Source organism: Staurois parvus, unplaced genomic scaffold, assembly GCF_062004578.1.
Source record: "Staurois parvus isolate SC_StPar_1 unplaced genomic scaffold, SC_StPar_1.0 ptg000034l, whole genome shotgun sequence".
Taxonomy (NCBI): Eukaryota; Metazoa; Chordata; class Amphibia; order Anura; family Ranidae; genus Staurois; species Staurois parvus.
In genome coordinates this window covers 4,035,189-4,058,828 of record NW_028317830.1, presented here as the reverse complement: position 1 = coordinate 4,058,828, position 23,640 = coordinate 4,035,189, and the positions used below count along the sequence as shown (strand labels likewise).

The 23,640-nt window shown below is 44.3% G+C and overlaps 1 protein-coding gene across 1 annotated transcript in view; it reads left to right on the top strand.

Annotated features, from left to right (window-relative positions):
• Window positions 1-23,640, top strand: part of LOC149470717 (uromodulin-like) — a 158,999-nt gene that overhangs the window by 34,496 nt on the left and 100,863 nt on the right. The window contains exons 4-5 of the mRNA XM_089661700.1: window positions 15,735-15,994; window positions 16,073-16,198. Of these exons, the coding sequence (XP_089517826.1) occupies window positions 15,735-15,994; window positions 16,073-16,198 (386 nt within the window). The remainder of the gene's footprint in view (window positions 1-15,734; window positions 15,995-16,072; window positions 16,199-23,640) is intronic.

Genomic DNA, 23,640 nt, shown 5'->3' with positions numbered 1-23,640 from the left:
TACAATATAAAGCACAGCATACAGAGTACAGCAGTCACGAGTACAACATAAAGCACAGCATACAGAGTACAGCAGTCACGAGTACAACAAAAAGCACAGCATACAGAGTACAGCAGTCACGAGTACAACATAAAGCACGGCATACAGAGTACAGCAGTCACGGGTACAACATAAAGCACGGCATACAGAGTACAGCAGTCACGAGTACAACATAAAGCACGGCATACAGAGTACAGCAGTCACGAGTACAACATAAAGCACAGCATACAGAGTACAGCAGTCATGTATACAACATAAAGCACAGCATACAGAGTACAGCAGTCACGAGTACAACATAAAGCACGGCATACAGAGTACAGCAGTCACAAGTACAACATAAAGCACGGCATATAGAGTACAGCAGTCACGAGTACAACATAAAGCACGGCATACAGAGTACAGCAGTCACGAGTACAACATAAAGCACAGCATACAGAGTACAGCAGTCACGGGTACAACATAAAGCACAGCATACAGAGTACAGCAGTCACGAGTACAACATAAAGCACGGCATAGAGTACAGCAGTCACGAGTACAACATAAAGAACAGCATACAGAGTAGAGCAGTCATGAGTACAACATAAAGCACAGCATACAGAGTACAGCAGTCACGAGTACAACATAAAGCACGGCATACAGAGTACAGCAGTCACGAGTACAACATAAAGCACAGCATACAGAGTACAGCAGTCACGAGTACAACATAAAGCAAAGCATACAGAGTACAGCAATCACGAGTACAACATAAAGCACAGCATACAGAGTACAGCAGTCACGAGTACAACATAAAGCACAGCATACAGAGTACAGCAGTCACGAGTACAACATAAAGCACGGCATACAGAGTACAGCAGTCACAAGTACAACATAAAGCACAGCATACAGAGTACAGCAGTCACGAGTACAACATAAAGCACAGCATACAGAGTACAGCAGTCACGAGTACAACATAAAGCACAGCATACAGAGTACAGCAGTCATGAGTACAACATAAAGCACAGCATACAGAGTACAGCAGTCACGAGTACAACATAAAGCACAGCATACAGAGTACAGCAGTCATGAGTACAACATAAAGCACAGCATAGAGTACAGCAGTCACGAGTACAACATAAAGCACAGCATACAGAGTACAGCAGTCACGAGTACAACATAAAGCACGGCATACAGAGTACAGCAGTCACGAGTACAACATAAAGCACGGCATACAGAGTACAGCAGTCACGAGTACAACATAAAGCACAGCATACAGAGTACAGCAGTCACGAGTACAACATAAAGCACAGCATGGAGTACAGCAGTCACGAGTACAACATAAAGCACAGCATACAGAGTACAGCAGTCACGAGTACAACATAAAGCACAGCATACAGAGTACAGCAGTCACGAGTACAACATAAAGCACGGCATACAGAGTACAGCAGTCACGAGTACAACATAAAGCACAGCATACAGAGTACAGCAGTCACGAGTACAACATAAAGCACGGCATACAGAGTACAGCAGTCACGAGTACAACATAAAGCACAGCATACAGAGTACAGCAGTCACGAGTACAACATAAAGCACAGCATACAGAGTACAGCAGTCACGGGTACAACATAAAGCACAGCATACAGAGTACAGCAGTCAAGGGTACAACATAAAGCACGGCATACAGAGTACAGCAGTCACGAGTACAACATAAAGCACAGCATACAGAGTACAGCAGTCACGAGTACAACATAAAGCACAGCATAGAGTACAGCAGTCAAGAGTACAACATAAAGCACAGCATACAGAGTACAGCAGTCACGAGTACAACATAAAGCACGGCATGCAGAGTACAGCAGTCACGAGTACAACATAAAGCACGGCATGCAGAGTACAGCAGTCACGAGTACAACATAAAGCACGGCATACAGAGTACAGCAGTCACGAGTACAACATAAAGCACAGCATACAGAGTACAGCAGTCATGTATACAACATAAAGCACAGCATACAGAGTACAGCAGTCACGAGTACAACATAAAGCACAGCATACAGAGTACAGCAGTCACGAGTACAACATAAAGCACAGCATACAGAGTACAGCAGTCAGGAGTACAACATAAAGCACAGCATACAGAGTACAGCAGTCACGAGTACAACATAAAGCACAGCATACAGAGTACAGCAGTCACGAGTACAACATAAAGCACGGCATACAGAGTACAGCAGTCACGAGTACAACATAAAGCACAGCATACAGAGTACAGCAGTCACGAGTACAACATAAAGCACGGCATACAGAGTACAGCAGTCACGAGTACAACATAAAGCACAGCATACAGAGTACAGCAGTCATGTATACAACATAAAGCACAGCATACAGAGTACAGCAGTCACGAGTACAACATAAAGCACGGCATACAGAGTACAGCAGTCACAAGTACAACATAAAGCACGGCATATAGAGTACAGCAGTCACGAGTACAACATAAAGCACGGCATACAGAGTACAGCAGTCACGAGTACAACATAAAGCACAGCATACAGAGTACAGCAGTCACGGGTACAACATAAAGCACAGCATACAGAGTACAGCAGTCACGAGTACAACATAAAGCACGGCATAGAGTACAGCAGTCACGAGTACAACATAAAGAACAGCATACAGAGTAGAGCAGTCATGAGTACAACATAAAGCACAGCATACAGAGTACAGCAGTCACGAGTACAACATAAAGCACGGCATACAGAGTACAGCAGTCACGAGTACAACATAAAGCACAGCATACAGAGTACAGCAGTCACGAGTACAACATAAAGCAAAGCATACAGAGTACAGCAATCACGAGTACAACATAAAGCACAGCATACAGAGTACAGCAGTCACGAGTACAACATAAAGCACAGCATACAGAGTACAGCAGTCACGAGTACAACATAAAGCACGGCATACAGAGTACAGCAGTCACAAGTACAACATAAAGCACAGCATACAGAGTACAGCAGTCACGAGTACAACATAAAGCACAGCATACAGAGTACAGCAGTCACGAGTACAACATAAAGCACAGCATACAGAGTACAGCAGTCACGAGTACAACATAAAGCACAGCATACAGAGTACAGCAGTCACGAGTACAACATAAAGCACAGCATACAGAGTACAGCAGTCACGAGTACAACATAAAGCACAGCATAGAGTACAGCAGTCACGAGTACAACATAAAGCACAGCATACAGAGTACAGCAGTCACGAGTACAACATAAAGCACGGCATACAGAGTACAGCAGTCACGAGTACAACATAAAGCACGGCATACAGAGTACAGCAGTCACAAGTACAACATAAAGCACAGCATACAGAGTACAGCAGTCACGAGTACAACATAAAGCACAGCATGGAGTACAGCAGTCACGAGTACAACATAAAGCACAGCATACAGAGTACAGCAGTCACGAGTACAACATAAAGCACGGCATACAGAGTACAGCAGTCACGAGTACAACATAAAGCACGGCATACAGAGTACAGCAGTCACAAGTACAACATAAAGCACAGCATACAGAGTACAGCAGTCATGTATACAACATAAAGCACGGCATACAGAGTACAGCAGTCACGAGTACAACATAAAGCACAGCATACAGAGTACAGCAGTCACGAGTACAACATAAAGCACGGCATACAGAGTACAGCAGTCACGAGTACAACATAAAGCACAGCATACAGAGTACAGCAGTCACGAGTACAACATAAAGCACAGCATACAGAGTACAGCAGTCACGGGTACAACATAAAGCACAGCATACAGAGTACAGCAGTCAAGGGTACAACATAAAGCACGGCATGCAGAGTACAGCAGTCACGAGTACAACATAAAGCACGGCATGCAGAGTACAGCAGTCACGAGTACAACATAAAGCACGGCATACAGAGTACAGCAGTCACGAGTACAACATAAAGCACAGCATACAGAGTACAGCAGTCATGTATACAACATAAAGCACAGCATACAGAGTACAGCAGTCACGAGTACAACATAAAGCACAGCATACAGAGTACAGCAGTCACGAGTACAACATAAAGCACAGCATACAGAGTACAGCAGTCAGGAGTACAACATAAAGCACAGCATACAGAGTACAGCAGTCACGAGTACAACATAAAGCACAGCATACAGAGTACAGCAGTCACGAGTACAACATAAAGCACGGCATACAGAGTACAGCAGTCACGAGTACAACATAAAGCACGGCATACAGAGTACAGCAGTCACGAGTACAACATAAAGCACGGCATACAGAGTACAGCAGTCACGAGTACAACATAAAGCACAGCATACAGAGTACAGCAGTCAAGAGTACAACATAAAGCACAGCATACATAGTACAGCAGTCACGAGTACAACATAAAGCACAGCATACAGAGTACAGCAGTCACGAGTACAACATAAAGCACGGCATACAGAGTACAGCAGTCACGAGTACAACATAAAGCACGGCATGCAGAGTACAGCAGTCACGAGTATAACATAAAGCACAGCATACAGAGTACAGCAGTCACAAGTACAACATAAAGCACAGCATACAGAGTACAGCAGTCATGAGTACAACATAAAGCACAGCATACAGAGTACAGCAGTCACGAGTACAACATAAAGCAGGGCATACAGAGTACAGCAGTCACGAGTACAACATAAAGCACAGCATACAGAGTACAGCAGTCACGAATACAACATAAAGCACAGCATACAGAGCACAGCAGTCACGAGTACAACATAAAGCACGGCATACAGAGTACAGCAGTCACAAGTACAACATAAAGCACGGCATATAGAGTACAGCAGTCACGAGTACAATATAAAGCACAGCATACAGAGTACAGCAGTCACGAGTACAACATAAAGCACAGCATACAGAGTACAGCAGTCACGAGTACAACAAAAAGCACAGCATACAGAGTACAGCAGTCACGAGTACAACATAAAGCACAGCATACAGAGTACAGCAGTCACGAGTACAACATAAAGCACAGCATACAGAGTACAGCAGTCACGGGTACAACATAAAGCACAGCATACAGAGTACAGCAGTCACGAGTACAACATAAAGCACGGCATACAGAGTACAGCAGTCACGAGTACAACATAAAGCACAGCATACAGAGTACAGCAGTCATGTATACAACATAAAGCACAGCATACAGAGTACAGCAGTCACGAGTACAACATAAAGCACGGCATACAGAGTACAGCAGTCACAAGTACAACATAAAGCACGGCATATAGAGTACAGCAGTCACGAGTACAACATAAAGCACGGCATACAGAGTACAGCAGTCACGAGTACAACATAAAGCACAGCATACAGAGTACAGCAGTCACGGGTACAACATAAAGCACAGCATACAGAGTACAGCAGTCACGAGTACAACATAAAGCACGGCATAGAGTACAGCAGTCACGAGTACAACATAAAGAACAGCATACAGAGTAGAGCAGTCATGAGTACAACATAAAGCACAGCATACAGAGTACAGCAGTCACGAGTACAACATAAAGCACGGCATACAGAGTACAGCAGTCACGAGTACAACATAAAGCACAGCATACAGAGTACAGCAGTCACGAGTACAACATAAAGCAAAGCATACAGAGTACAGCAATCACGAGTACAACATAAAGCACAGCATACAGAGTACAGCAGTCACGAGTACAACATAAAGCACAGCATACAGAGTACAGCAGTCACGAGTACAACATAAAGCACGGCATACAGAGTACAGCAGTCACAAGTACAACATAAAGCACAGCATACAGAGTACAGCAGTCACGAGTACAACATAAAGCACAGCATACAGAATACAGCAGTCACGAGTACAACATAAAGCACAGCATACAGAGTACAGCAGTCACGAGTACAACATAAAGCACAGCATACAGAGTACAGCAGTCATGAGTACAACATAAAGCACAGCATACAGAGTACAGCAGTCACGAGTACAACATAAAGCACAGCATACAGAGTACAGCAGTCATGAGTACAACATAAAGCACAGCATAGAGTACAGCAGTCACGAGTACAACATAAAGCACAGCATACAGAGTACAGCAGTCACGAGTACAACATAAAGCACGGCATACAGAGTACAGCAGTCACGAGTACAACATAAAGCACGGCATACAGAGTACAGCAGTCACGAGTACAACATAAAGCACAGCATACAGAGTACAGCAGTCACGAGTACAACATAAAGCACAGCATGGAGTACAGCAGTCACGAGTACAACATAAAGCACAGCATACAGAGTACAGCAGTCACGAGTACAACATAAAGCACAGCATACAGAGTACAGCAGTCACGAGTACAACATAAAGCACGGCATACAGAGTACAGCAGTCACGAGTACAACATAAAGCACAGCATACAGAGTACAGCAGTCACGAGTACAACATAAAGCACGGCATACAGAGTACAGCAGTCACGAGTACAACATAAAGCACAGCATACAGAGTACAGCAGTCACGAGTACAACATAAAGCACAGCATACAGAGTACAGCAGTCACGGGTACAACATAAAGCACAGCATACAGAGTACAGCAGTCAAGGGTACAACATAAAGCACGGCATACAGAGTACAGCAGTCACGAGTACAACATAAAGCACAGCATACAGAGTACAGCAGTCATGAGTACAACATAAAGCACAGCATAGAGTACAGCAGTCAAGAGTACAACATAAAGCACAGCATACAGAGTACAGCAGTCACGAGTACAACATAAAGCACGGCATGCAGAGTACAGCAGTCACGAGTACAACATAAAGCACGGCATGCAGAGTACAGCAGTCACGAGTACAACATAAAGCACGGCATACAGAGTACAGCAGTCACGAGTACAACATAAAGCACAGCATACAGAGTACAGCAGTCATGTATACAACATAAAGCACAGCATACAGAGTACAGCAGTCACGAGTACAACATAAAGCACAGCATACAGAGTACAGCAGTCACGAGTACAACATAAAGCACAGCATACAGAGTACAGCAGTCAGGAGTACAACATAAAGCACAGCATACAGAGTACAGCAGTCACGAGTACAACATAAAGCACAGCATACAGAGTACAGCAGTCACGAGTACAACATAAAGCACGGCATACAGAGTACAGCAGTCACGAGTACAACATAAAGCACGGCATACAGAGTACAGCAGTCACGAGTACAACATAAAGCACGGCATACAGAGTACAGCAGTCACGAGTACAACATAAAGCACAGCATACAGAGTACAGCAGTCAAGAGTACAACATAAAGCACAGCATACATAGTACAGCAGTCACGAGTACAACATAAAGCACAGCATACAGAGTACAGCAGTCACGAGTACAACATAAAGCACGGCATACAGAGTACAGCAGTCACGAGTACAACATAAAGCACGGCATGCAGAGTACAGCAGTCACGAGTACAACATAAAGCACAGCATACAGAGTACAGTAGTCACGAGTACAACATAAAGCACGACATGCAGAGTACAGCAGTCACGAGTACAACATAAAGCACAGCATACAGAGTACAGCAGTCACGAGTACAACATAAAGCACAGCATACAGAGTACAGCAGTCATGAGTACAACATAAAGCACAGCATACAGAGTACAGCAGTCACGAGTACAACATAAAGCACAGCATACAGAGTACAGCAGTCACGAGTACAACATAAAGCACAGCATACAGAGTACAGCAGTCACGAGTACAACATAAAGCACAGCATACAGAGTACAGCAGTCACGAGTACAACATAAAGCAAAGCATACAGAGTACAGCAATCACGAGTACAACATAAAGCACAGCATACAGAGTACAGCAGTCACGAGTACAACATAAAGCACGGCATACAGAGTACAGCAGTCATGAGTACAACATAAAGCACGGCATACAGAGTACAGCAGTCACGAGTACAACATAAAGCACGGCATACAGAGTACAGCAGTCACGAGTACAACATAAAGCACAGCATACAGAGTACAGCAGTCACAAGTACAACATAAAGCACAGCATACAGAGTACAGCAGTCACGAGTACAACATAAAGCACAGCATACAGAGCACAGCAGTCACGAGTACAACATAAAGCACGGCATACAGAGTACAGCAGTCACAAGTACAACATAAAGCACGGCATATAGAGTACAGCAGTCACGAGTACAATATAAAGCACAGCATACAGAGTACAGCAGTCACGAGTACAACATAAAGCACAGCATACAGAGTACAGCAGTCACGGTACAACATAAAGCACAGCATACAGAGTACAGCAGTCACCAGTACAACATAAAGCACAGCATAGAGAGTACAGCAGTCACGAGTACAACATAAAGCACGGCATACAGAGTACAGCAGTCACGAGTACAACATAAAGCACGGCATACAGAGTACAGCAGTCACGAGTACAACATAAAGCACAGCATACAGAGTACAGCAGTCACCAGTACAACATAAAGCACAGCATAGAGAGTACAGCAGTCATGAGTACAACATAAAGCACAGCATACAGAGTACAGCAGTCACAAGTACAACATAAAGCACAGCATAGAGTACAGCAGTCACGAGTACAACATAAAGCACAGCATACAGAGTACAGCAGTCACGAGTACAACATAAAGCACAGCATACAGAGTACAGCAGTCGCAAGTACAACATAAAGCACAGCATAGAGTACAGCAGTCACGAGTACAACATAAAGCACAGCATACAGAGTACAGCAGTCACGAGTACAACATAAAGCACGGCATACAGAGTACAGCAGTCACGAGTACAACATAAAGCACAGCATACAGAGTACAGCAGTCACGGGTACAACATAAAGCACAGCATACAGAGTACAGCAGTCACGGGTACAACATAAAGCACAGCATACAGAGTACAGCAGTCACGAGTACAACATAAAGCACGGCATACAGAGTACAGCAGTCACGAGTACAACATAAAGCACAGCATACAGAGTACAGCAGTCATGTATACAACATAAAGCACAGCATACAGAGTACAGCAGTCACGAGTACAACATAAAGCACGGCATACAGAGTACAGCAGTCACAAGTACAACATAAAGCACGGCATATAGAGTACAGCAGTCACGAGTACAACATAAAGCACGGCATACAGAGTACAGCAGTCACGAGTACAACATAAAGCACAGCATACAGAGTACAGCAGTCACGGGTACAACATAAAGCACAGCATACAGAGTACAGCAGTCACGAGTACAACATAAAGCACGGCATAGAGTACAGCAGTCACGAGTACAACATAAAGCACAGCATACAGAGTAGAGCAGTCACGAGTACAACATAAAGCACAGCATACAGAGTACAGCAGTCACGAGTACAACATAAAGCACAGCATACAGAGTACAGCAGTCACGATTACAACATAAAGCACGGCATACAGAGTACAGCAGTCACGAGTGCAACATAAAGCACGGCATACAGAGTACAGCAGTCACCAGTACAACATAAAGCACAGCATAGAGAGTACAGCAGTCACGAGTACAACATAAAGCACGGCATACAGAGTACAGCAGTCACGGTACAACATAAAGCACGGCATAGAGAGTACAGCAGTCACGAGTACAACATAAAGCACAGCATACAGAGTACAGCAGTCACGGTACAACATAAAGCACAGCATACAGAGTACAGCAGTCACCAGTACAACATAATGCACAGCATACAGAGTACAGCAGTCATTAGTACAACATAAAGCACAGCATACAGAGTACAGCAGTCACGAGTACAACATAAAGCACAGCATACAGAGTACAGCAGTCACGAGTACAACATAAAGCACGGCATACAGAGTACAGCAGTCACAAGTACAACATAAAGCACAGCATAGAGTACAGCAGTCACGAGTACAACATAAAGCACAGCATACAGAGTACAGCAGTCACGAGTACAACATAAAGCACAGCACACAGAGTACAGCAGTCACGAGTACAACATAAAGCACAGCATACAGAGTACAGCAGTCACAGGTACAACATAAAGCACAGCATACGGAGTACAGCAGTCACAAGTACAACATAAAGCACAGCATAGAGTACAGCAGTCACGAGTACAACATAAAGCACAGCATACAGAGTACAGCAGTCACGAGTACAACATAAAGCACAGCATACAGAGTACAGCAGTCACGAGTACAACATAAAGCACGGCATACAGAGTACAGCAGTCACGAGTACAACATAAAGCACGGCATACAGAGTACAGCAGTCACGAGTACAACATAAAGCACGGCATACAGAGTACAGCAGTCACGAGTACAACATAAAGCACGGCATACAGAGTACAGCAGTCACGAGTACAACATAAAGCACAGCATACAGAGTACAGCAGTCATGAGTACAACATAAAGCACAGCATACAGGGTACAGCAGTCACGAGTACAACATAAAGCACTGCATACAGAGTACAGCAGTCACGAGTACAACATAAAGCACAGCATACAGAGTACAGCAGTCACGAGTACAACATAAAGCACGGCATACAGAGTACAGCAGTCACGAGTACAACATAAAGCACAGCATACAGAGTACAGCTGTCAGGAGTACAACATAAAGCACAGCATACAGATTACAGCAGTCACGAGTACAACATAAAGCACGGCATACAGAGTACAGCAGTCACGAGTACAACATAAAGCACAGCATACAGAGTACAGCAGTCACGAGTACAACATAAAGCACGGCATACAGAGTACAGCAGTCACGAGTACAACATAAAGCACAGCATACAGAGTACAGCTGTCAGGAGTACAACATAAAGCACAGCATACAGATTACAGCAGTCACGAGTACAACATAAAGCACGGCATACAGAGTACAGCAGTCACGAGTACAACATAAAGCACAGCATACAGAGTACAGCAGTCACGAGTACGACATAAAGCACAGCATACAGAGTACAGCAGTCACGAGTACAACATAAAGCACAGCATACAGAGTACAGCAGTCACGAGTACAACATAAAGCACAGCATACAGAGTACAGCAGTCACGAGTACAACATAAAGCACGGCATACAGAGTACAGCAGTCACGAGTACAACATAAAGCACGGCATACAGAGTACAGCAGTCACGAGTACAACATAAAGCACAGCATACAGAGTACAGCAGTCACGAGTACAACATAAAGCACAGCATAGAGAGTACAGCAGTCACGAGTACAACATAAAGCACGGTATAGAGTACAGCAGTCACGAGTACAACATAAAGCACAGCATACAGAGTACAGCAGTCACGAGTACAACATAAAGCACAGCATACAGGGTACAGCAGTCACGAGTACAACATAAAGCACAGCATACAGAGTACAGCAGTCACGAGTACAACATAAAGCACGGCATACAGAGTACAGCAGTCACGAGTACAACATAAAGCACGGCATACAGAGTACAGCAGTCACGAGTACAACATAAAGCACAGCATACAGAGTACAGCAGTCACGAGTACAACATAAAGCACAGCATACAGAGTACGGCAGTCACGAGTACAACATAAAGCACAGCATACAGAGTACAGCAGTCACGAGTACAACATAAAGCACGGTATAGAGTACAGCAGTCACGAGTACAACATAAAGCACAGCATACAGAGTACAGCAGTCACGAGTACAACATAAAGCAGCATACAGAGTACAGCAGTCATCAGTACAACATAAAGCAGCATACAGAGTACAGCAGTCACGAGTACAACATAAAGCACGGCATACAGAGTACAGCAGTCACGAGTACAACATAAAGCACAGCATACAGAGTACAGCAGTCACGAGTACAACATAAAGCACGGTATAGAGTACAGCAGTCACGAGTACAACATAAAGCACAGCATACAGAGTACAGCAGTCACGAGTACAACATAAAGCAGCATACAGAGTACAGCAGTCACGAGTACAACATAAAGCAGCATACAGAGTACAGCAGTCATCAGTACAACATAAAGCAGCATACAGAGTACAGCAGTCACGAGTACAACATAAAGCACAGCATACAGAGTACAGCAGTCACGAGTACAACATAAAGCAGCATACAGAGTACAGCAGTCACGAGTACAACATAAAGCAGCATACAGAGTACAGCAGTCATCAGTACAACATAAAGCACAGCATACAGAGTACAGCAGTCACGAGTACAACATAAAGCACAGCATACAGAGTACAGCAGTCACGAGTACAACATAAAGCACAGCATACAGAGTACAGCAGTCACGGGTACAACATAAAGCACAGCATACAGAGTACAGCAGTCACGAGTACAACATAAAGCACAGCATACAGAGTACAGCAGTCACGGGTACAACATAAAGCACAGCATACAGAGTAGAGCAGTCACGAGTACAACATAAAGCACAGCATACAGAGTACAGCAGTCACGAGTACAACATAAAGCACGGCATACAGAGTACAGCAGTCACGGTACAACATAAAGCACGGCATAGAGAGTACAGCAGTCACGAGTACAACATAAAGCACAGCATACAGAGTACAGCAGTCACGGTACAACATAAAGCACAGCATACAGAGTACAGCAGTCACCAGTACAACATAATGCACAGCATACAGAGTACAGCAGTCATTAGTACAACATAAAGCACAGCATACAGAGTACAGCAGTCATGTATACAACATAAAGCACGGCATACAGAGTACAGCAGTCACAAGTACAACATAAAGCACAGCATAGAGTACAGCAGTCACGAGTACAACATAAAGCACAGCATACAGAGTACAGCAGTCACGAGTACAACATAAAGCACAGCATACAGAGTACAGCAGTCACGAGTACAACATAAAGCACGGCATACAGAGTACAGCGGTCATGAGTACAACAAAAAGCACAGCATACAGAGTACAGCGGTCATGAGTACAACATAAAGCACAGCATACAAAGTACAGCAGTCACGAGTACAACATAAAGCACAGCATACAGAGTACAGCAGTCAGGAGTACAACATAAAGCACGGCATACAGAGTACAGCAGTCACGAGTACAACATAAAGCACAGCATACAGAGTACAGCAGTCACGAGTACAACATAAAGCACAGCATACAGGGTACAGCAGTCACGAGTACAACATAAAGCACGGCATACAGAGTACAGCAGTCACGAGTACAACATAAAGCACGGCATACAGAGTACAGCAGTCACGAGTACAACATAAAGCACGGCATACAGAGTACAGCTGTCACGAGTACAACATAAAGCACGGCATACAGAGTACAGCAGTCACGAGTACAACATAAAGCACAGCATACAGAGTACAGCAGTCACGAGTACAACATAAAGCACGGCATACAGAGTACAGCAGTCACGAGTACAACATAAAGCACAGCATACAGAGTACAGCTGTCAGGAGTACAACATAAAGCACAGCATACAGATTACAGCAGTCACGAGTACAACATAAAGCACGGCATACAGAGTACAGCAGTCACGAGTACAACATAAAGCACAGCATACAGAGTACAGCAGTCACGAGTACAACATAAAGCACAGCATACAGAGTACAGCAGTCACGAGTACAACATAAAGCACAGCATACAGAGTACAGCAGTCACGAGTACAACATAAAGCACAGCATACAGAGTACGGCAGTCACGAGTACAACATAAAGCACAGCATACAGAGTACAGCAGTCACGAGTACAACATAAAGCACGGCATACAGAGTACAGCAGTCACGAGTACAACATAAAGCACAGCATAGAGAGTACAGCAGTCACGAGTACAACATAAAGCACGGTATAGAGTACAGCAGTCACGAGTACAACATAAAGCACAGCATACAGAGTACAGCAGTCACGAGTACAACATAAAGCAGCATACAGAGTACAGCAGTCACGAGTACAACATAAAGCACAGCATACAGAGTACAGCAGTCATGAGTACAACATAAAGCACAGCATACAGGGTACAGCAGTCACGAGTACAACATAAAGCACTGCATACAGAGTACAGCAGTCACGAGTACAACATAAAGCACGGCATACAGAGTACAGCAGTCACGAGTACAACATAAAGCACGGCATACAGAGTACAGCAGTCACGAGTACAACATAAAGCACAGCATACAGAGTACAGCAGTCACGAGTACAACATAATGCACGGCATACAGAGTACAGCAGTCACGAGTACAACATAAAGCACAGCATACAGAGTACAGCTGTCAGGAGTACAACATAAAGCACAGCATACAGATTACAGCAGTCACGATACAACATAAAGCACGGCATACAGAGTACAGCAGTCACGAGTACAACATAAAGCACAGCATACAGAGTACAGCAGTCACGAGTACAACATAAAGCACGGCATACAGAGTACGGCAGTCACGAGTACAACATAAAGCACAGCATACAGAGTACAGCAGTCACGAGTACAACATAAAGCACGGCATACAGAGTACAGCAGTCACGAGTACAACATAAAGCACAGCATACAGAGTACAGCAGTCACGAGTACAACATAAAGCACGGTATAGAGTACAGCAGTCACGAGTACAACATAAAGCACAGCATACAGAGTACAGCAGTCACGAGTACAACATAAAGCAGCATACAGAGTACAGCAGTCATCAGTTCAACATAAAGCACGGCATACAGAGTACAGCAGTCACGAGTACAACATAAAGCAGCATACAGAGTACAGCAGTCATCAGTACAACATAAAGCAGCATACAGAGTACAGCAGTCACAAGTACAACATAAAGCACAGCATACAGAGTACAGCAGTCACGAGTACAACATAAAGCACGGCATACAGAGTACAGCAGTCACGAGTACAACATAAAGCACGGCATACAGAGTACAGCAGTCAGGAGTACAACATAAAGCACAGCATACAGAGTACAGCAGTCACGAGTACAACATAAAGCACGGCATACAGAGTACAGCAGTCACGAGTACAACATAAAGCACGGCATACAGAGTACAGCAGTCAGGAGTACAACATAAAGCACAGCATACAGAGTACAGCAGTCACGAGTACAACATAAAGCACAGCATACAGAGTACGGCAGTCACGAGTACAACATAAAGCACAGCATACAGAGTACGGCAGTCACGAGTACAACATAAAGCACAGCATACAGAGTACAGCAGTCACGAGTACAACATAAAGCACAGCATACAGAGTACAGCAGTCACGAGTACAACATAAAGCACAGCATACAGAGTACAGCAGTCACGGGTACAACATAAAGCACGGCATACAGAGTACAGCAGTCACGAGTACAACATAAAGCACAGCATACAGAGTACAGCAGTCACGAGTACAACATAAAGCACAGCATACAGAGTACAGCAGCCACAAGTACAACATAAAGCACAGCATACAGAGTACAGCAGTAAGGCGCAGGGTATGAACTGCTGGCTAAGAGTATGATATGTACAACATTCCACTCCTTGTTGGGCCAATCAGATCACTCAGTGATATTTGGAAGTCATGGAGAAGTGATCTAGTCTGAAAATAGGTATATTTGGGCTCTGTAAATATTTTTCTGAGCAGAGCTGGTTTTGAATAACGACATTGCTAATCTGAGGATATCAGGACTTTGATGGGCGGTCTTATTATTTCTTATACTATTATTAGTCTTTATAACTTTATTTGGAGCATTCAATTTCCATTTCTACTTTTCAATCAAATATTATTTTTTCTTTCAGAAACCAGTGAAACTATCACCGATGACAAGAGTGTTTTTTTACAAAGTATAACAAGAAACAATTGGGATGGCACTGCTAATAATTACTATAACCATCTAAGAAACTGCAATCAGTCCACCCTCTATGGGCTGAAGAGAGCTCTGGAGGTTTCCCCCGCCGAGTCCGTCATTTGGGTTTTTACAGCTGGCTCCATGACGGATTACAATGACACTCAGCTCCTGTCTGAGGTTCATACATTGCTGGAGGAAAAGAAGTCCCAAGTAAGAGTCTTCCATGTAAAGTCATACATCGTCTACGTATCTCTGATCCATAGCTAAACATTTTATTTCTCTCTACAGGTTTATTTTCTTTGGTACCCATGGTTATATTGTGCACAGGGTGCTCCCCAGATTGATGTATTTCATGACATTGCATCTCGTAGTTATGGAGAATGGATTAATACGGGTTTTACTGATATTTATAGGGTAAGAATCATATTAGAATCATAGGAAGCATACAGTAGAGAAGGCAAATATATTTTGTGGTGAACAGATTAAGTATGAGATTCAATCCCAAATATACTGTATACTGTACATCTGTAGATCACAATGATCTGAACTGCCATGGGTTCAGTTCAGCAGGGATTTGGTTTAACTTTAAAGAAGTTCATGTGCTGAATGTGAACCCCATTGAAATCAATGGAAACAGAATCTGTCAAATTAAAAATGCTCATTTTATAGCATTGGGGTGGGCACTGCCATTGCAAATTTGTGCCAATGTAAAAAGTGTGCTTTTAAAAATTTGTTTGGTGAGCAGCAGTGATTTTTTTAAATGCTTAAATTGAAACAGTAAAAATACTTTTATAATTGCCCCGGGGTGTCCTAATCCTGCCTGTAAGGGGGCGTCTCTGTGATGTATAGAAAGCCCTGCAGCAGTACTGACATTTACAAAGGAGAAAGGTTTCAAAATTGTTGGTAGAAGACATAACTGATACAGTAGCTCTTTTGTTTATAAAAGCACACAGACCCCTCCAAGGTTCTGTTATGCATTTTGGGGGTCCTTAGGAGAGGTTTGTGTGTTTTATTATTATTATTTTTTTACTTCAAATATAATTTTTGCTGTAGCACATCTTTCAGCAAGAGATAAAAAATAGAGACCCCCCAAATTACATATCAGACCCTTTGGGGGAGCGCCTCACACGAAAAAAAAACTGAAAAAGTGGGTAATTCCCCAAGAAATTCATACCAGACCCAAATGTGTTATAGGCAATGACACTGATGAAATATGGAGACATCTATTTCTATGAGGAAAGCGTTTCTCACTACAATCTCTGGATCCTAGTGTAGTACTATGAATGTCATTGGTGAAATACGCACAAAGCTCAGGCTATTGTTTGCTCTCATTGACACTATGCTGACAAGTCTGGGTCCATTGCTAGGAAATGTGTCCTTTCTTGGCCAATAGTTTACATGTCACATATACCACAACAGCATGTATTTTATTCTGTATTAGAGGACAGTGAAAATAGTCACTGTCTAATTTACCAATGGCAACTTTAATGTGGTTGTAAACCCTCCCATATACCCAGTGACCGGCCTCACAGGAGGATTAAACACATCTTCCTACATAAGTTGTACCTGTTTATCTGGGGTATTCTCTTCACTACATCGTTCAAAGTACATCAAGTAAAAATGTCATATTGCCTTACAGACAACACTAAAAATGCAAAATTCCTCTAAATAACATGCCTGGTGGGTGTCTTTAGCCTGCCTGTGAAGGGACATATATGTATTATGTATACAACCTTCAATAGTAAAATTTACATTTTTCCAAAAAAAAAACCCATTAAATTGCCCCTAAATGACTGCTCCTGTTTGTTTGTAAAAATGTGGCCCGAGATTCCCTTCAGCTATATCAAAGGGTCTGGAATTTTTTTGCTTATGTTCCCTCTTAAATTCCCTGCCAGGCCTGGAATGAATTTTGGGAGGGGGACTCACCACAGTTTTTTCCCACTATCCCTACCCTTTTCTTTTCATGATGTAAACCGGACATCCCAAGCTGACAGCTGCATGAGGTGGAAATACATCACTGGTTGTGCAGAGGAATTACTAAATATACGGCTTCCCACTGCATCTGCAGGTTCAACATGGCCAAACACCTATTTAGCCCAGCTGTTTGCCATAAGAATCTACAAAAACAGAGATTCTTAGAATCCCTATATCACTAAAGCAGTTAAAGTGTTACTAAACCCCGGACCCCGCATTCACTATATCCGCTCTCCCCGGACCCCGCATTCACTATATCCGCTCTCCCCGGACCCCGCATTCACTATATCCGCTCTCCCCGGACCCCGCATTCACTATATCCGCTCTCCCCGGACCCCGCATTCACTATATCTGCTCTCCCCGGACCCCGCATTCACTATATCCGCTCTCCCCGGACCCCGCATTCACTATATCCGCTCTCCCCGGACCCCGCATTCACTATATCCACTCTCCCCGGACCCCGCATTCACTATATCCGCTCTCCCCGGACCCCGCATTCACTATATCCGCTCTCCCCGGACCCCACATTCACTATATCCGCTCTCCCAGGACCCCGCATTCACTATATCCGCTCTCCCCGGACCCCAAATTCACTATATCCACTCTCCCTGGGCCCCGCATTCACTATATCTGCTCTCCCTGGACCCTGCATTCACTATATCCGGTATCCCTGGACCCCGCATCCACTATATCTGCTTTCCTTGGACCCCGCATTCACTATATCTGGTCTCCCCGGACCTTGCATTCACTATATCTGGTCTCCCCGGACCCCGCATTCACTATATCCGCTCTCCCTGGACCCTGCATTCACTATATCTGGTCTCCCCGGACCCCGCATTCACTATATCCGCTCTCCCAGACCCCGCATTCACTATATCCGCTCTCCCCGCACCCCGCATTCACTATATCCGCTCTCCCCGGACCCCGCATTCACTATATCCACTCTCCCCGGACCCCGCATTCACTATATCCACTCTCCCCGGACCCCGCATTCACTATATCCGCTCTCTCGGACCCCGCATTCACTATATCCGCTCTCCTGGACCCCGCATTCACTATATCCGCTCTCCCCGGACCCCGCATTCACTATATCCGCTCTCCCCGGACCCTGCATTCACTATATCCGGTCTCCCCGGACCCCGCATTCACTATATCCGGTCTCCCCGGACCCCGCATTCACTATATCCGCTCTCCCCGGACCCCGCATTCACTATATCCGCTCTCTCGGACCCGCATTCACTATATCCGCTCTCCCCGGACCCCGCATTCACTATATCCGCTCTCCCCGGACCCCGCATTCACTATATCCGCTCTCCCCGGACCCCGCATTCGCTATATCTGCTCTCCCCGGACCCCGCATTCACTATATCCGCTCTCCCCGGACCCCGCATTCACTATATCCGCTCTCCCCGGACCCCGCATTCACTATATCCGCTCTCCCCGGACCCTGCATTCGCTATATCTGGTCTCAGTTACATTACAGTTACAATACAATTTGGTACAAGAGGAAACAGAGGGCCCGGCTCGTTAGAGCTTACAATCTAGGAGGAAGGGTTGAGTGATACAAAAGGTAATAACTGTGGGGGGGATGAGCTGATGGAGGAAATAAATGGCGGACTACTAGGTAGAAGCAGGATAGGCTTCTTTAAAGAGAGAGGTTTTCAGGGATCATCTAAAGGTGGATAGATTAGGAGATAGCCAGACAGATTGGGGTAGGGAGTTCCATAGGATGGAAGAAGCTTGGGAGAAGTCCTGGAGGCGATCATGGGAGGTGGTGACATGGGAACTAGAGAGCAGAAGGTCTTTGGAGGATTGAATAGAGAGGTTTGGTTAATATTTTGAGACCAGATGGTGATGTAGCTGGGGGCAGAGTTGTGGATGGCTTTGTAAGTTGTTGTTAGTATTTTGAATTTTAATTGTTGGGTGAGTGGAAGCCAGTGGAGGGATTGGCAGAGAGGGGTGGAGGACACTGAGTGGAGGTCAGTAGATGGATCGACAGAGATGGGGAGCAGACATTGAACAGTTGGTAAGGAGGATGATCCTGGCAGCAGTATTCATGATGGACTGGAGGGGGGGTGGCCTATGTAAAGGTAAGCCAATGAGGAGGGAGTTGCAGTAGTCAAGGAGAGAGATAACCAGGGAGTGAATTAGGAGCTTTGTGGTATCATTGGTTATAAAGGGGCGTATTCTAGAGATGTTGTGGGCGTTGAGGCGGCACGATTTGGACAGAGATTGAATTTGGGCCTGAAAGGATAGTTCAGAATCCAGGGTTACACCTAACACCCTGGTATGCGGGGATGTGTTGATATTTGTGCTATTGATCCTGACCGAGAAATCAGGGGAAGAGGCACATGGGGGAGGAAATATTATAAGCTCAGTTTTGGATAGATTGAGTTTTAGGAAGCAGAGTGACATCCAGTCTGATATGTCTGTTAGTAAATCGGTGATACGTGAAGAAACTGATGTGGTGAGCTGAGGAGTAGAGAGATAGATTTGTGTGTCATCAGCATAGAAATAGTATTGGAAACCATGGGAAGGTATCAGCTGATCCAAGTAAGAAGTGTAGATTGAGAATAGGAGATGTCCAAGGACAGAACCTTGGGGGACGCCGACAGTAAGAGGAATAACAGAGGAAGAAGTAGAGTTGCAAGTAACACTGAAGGTACGGTGAGATAGGTAAGATTTGAACTAATGGAGAGTACAGTCATGGAGACCAAGTAAATAGAGTTTTTGAGGAGGAGGGGGTGGTCAACTGTGTCAAAGGCAGCGGAGAGGTCCAAGATCAAGAGTACAGAATAGCGACCATTGGGTTTAACGGTTAGTAAGCCATTTGTGAGTTTTAGGAGAGTTTCTGTGGAGTTTTGTGGGCAAAATCCAGACTGAAGGTGATTAAAAAGGGTATTCTCAATAAGGTGGCAACTCAGCTGGTTGTAGACTAGACCTTCAAGGAGTTTGGATGCAAAAGGGAGTAAGGACTTAGGTTGTCAAGATTGGCAGGGTCCAGTGAGGCCTTTTTAAGTATGGGGGTGACTAGCACATGTTTTAGACAGTTGGGAAAGATGACAGTAGAAAAGGAGAGATTGAAGATATGAGTTATAGAATGAAGGATAGAGCCATAGGGTGACCGTAGTATTTGCGAGGGAACAAGGTCTAGGGAACAGGTGGTTAGGTGGGCTTTAGAAAAAAGTTTAACAACCTCCTCTATAGTAGTTGGGTTACACAAGGGAAGCATAGAGTGTGCAGTTGGACAAGGAGTGTAGGGTGAGGGAGATGTCTGTACAGTGGAGATCTCATCACAAATTGTATCAATCTTATTTTTGAAGTGATTAGCGATCTCCTGGGCAGTGAGTGATTTAATGCGTGGAGGTAAAGAAGGACGAACTAGAGAGTTAAAGATAGAAAAGAGTTGACGAGGATTGCATGAGAGGGTGTTTAGTAAGAGTGATACATAGGTCTGTTTGGCAGTGTGGTGACAAAAATTGTGTTTTTGAAGGGCAGATTTATATTGGTCGAAGTCTTACCGGGTCCTAGTCTTACGCCATAAATGCTCAAGAGCACGGCTACATTTTTTGAGGCATCTGGTATTGTCTGTTTGCCTGGGCTGGAGCGGTCAGAGCCTAATTCTATGTGTAGTGAGGGGGGCCAATATGTCCACGGTGGATGACAGTGAACTATTGTAGACAGAGTGGCCAGGATGGGGCAGGACAGGGCTGAGATTAAGTCATAGAGACAATCTGTTGCTGAAAAAAGAAGAGAAGGGTTAAGATAACAAAGGTTTCTACGGGTAACTGTTTGGTAGTTGGAAGACAAGGAGGAGGAAGCCAAGGAGAGAGTGAAGCTAATAAGGGAGTGATCAGAGAGAGGAAGAGGAAAGTTTGATGAGGTTGCAAGGAGTGCATAGGTAGGAGAATACAAGGTCGAGGCAGTTACCATTGGAGTGAGAAGAAGCATGCGTCCATTGTTTTAGGTCAAAAGAAGTAGTTAGGCTCAGACGTTTAGAGGTAGCAGGAGTGTTAAGATTAACAGGGATGTTGAAGTCACCAAGAACATTTGTGGTAATTTCAGAAGAGAGAAAGTAAGGCGGCCAGTCAGAGAGGTCATCATTGATACCGGTCCAGGAGGCTGATAGATCACAGCAGTTCTTAAAGAAACTAGAGAGAGAATAGATGAATAGAGTGAACTTCAAACGAGGAGAGGGACAGAGTTTGAAGAGAGAGGATACAAATGTGAGAAGGAGAAGTAGGGAATGCATGTTACAGAGTGGTGAGATGAAGCAAACTTGGTAAAAGCTGAAAGAGCTGAATGGGGTCACCTGTAGTAAGTTTAGTATTTGAGGTTGTTGGGTTCGCGCTTTGTGCATTCGCTGAAGTGCAGAGCTGAAGTGCAACGCTCAATACTTAATCCAAGATCAATACTTTGCAATCAATGCAGAGGATTAACCCCTTAGGTTCTACAGTGAGCATAACAAGCATGCTTTGCTGCATCTACAGACTGATTTTACTGTTGGGGGTTTAGTAACACTTTAAAAAAACAGCTTCTTGTACATATTGTCATAAACAGTGTCTCTTATAATGAAAACTGGGGAAGTTCTGGTAACACAGGTTGACGGGGAAACCCAAAACTCATGGGTTCCAGTAACATTTTGACTGCTGAAGCCGGATTGAAAAGTAGATGTTTATTATACAAGCGTGTAGCTAGACCTCCATGCAGGGAGAGCAGAACAATACATGGTGTTGGATTCAAAGTAATGCTCTGTCTAACTAGGGCCCTCTAATACAATTTATATGCTTTTCCAATGGGTGGTACCTGACTATCTGATCTTTCTGTTAGGAGCCATCTGTGTTTTTGGAGAAACTTCTGGAGATGCGATTATTTGTCCACATGTAAATGTCCATCAACTTTGACAGGTCCTCAAAGGCTGTGACAATAATCTTGAGGTCAATAGGTTGTGAGAATGCTGTGGAACTGGTAGCAGAAGTGAAGTACCAGATATTAAGCCAACAGGAGAGGGCATGAGGTGTGGAACTGGTTTTTCTCATACAAGGAAAAATAAATAGGTTGTTAGGCCATCTAATTCAATACCAATGTATTTCATATTTATATATAAAATGGCTGCTCCATTTTCCCTTACAAGGTGAATAGCTGGAGGGATCCAAAGACCTGTAGCAAAGGGCCACCCCACTGGAACTTGAGTGCATTGGTAGCAATGGGGGAAGGGCTGCCCATGATAGCTGAGTTTTCTGAAGAAGCTGTGAGCTATGAGACTTCTCCCCTGCCGCCCTCACACCCATTTGGCTTTTACCCGACTGCAGATCACTTGCTTAGCTACTTCTGCCTCATCACGTGTGACCAATCTGAGCTGCCAATGGAGGAAAGGGGAAAAACTTATCACTCCTGGGCATGTCCAGGAACCCAGGGAGTTGTGGGAAATGGAGTTAAAGGGGCCGGTGTCTGCATCTGGTTATGGAAAGCAACAGTGACCTAAAATGAGGAATTGTAGATGAAAATAGTGACCGGAATTGTGATAAATGTGTAGTGGCAGACAGTAGCGTTGCACAAAGACATCTCTAGTAATCTGTGATGATTTTACTTTTCAAAACACTGAATTTCTCAAAGTAAAAATGCCAACAAATGTAACATTTGCCATATCATAAATGTAGGGAATCTTGCAGAGGTCGGTGTTTTGGAGGGAGTGGTCCTGATGTTTTTCTCCTAAACCACAAGAGATGAGTCTGGGAACTGATGTTTTCTTATCTATATAATCTCAATATTTGCTCAATCCCTCAAAGTTCTGTGAGAATCTCATAGTGTTTCATTGTGGGATTTAGAGATTTTCCAGATCACACATCATCCATGGCCAACCCAAGACTCCTTGGTGGTTC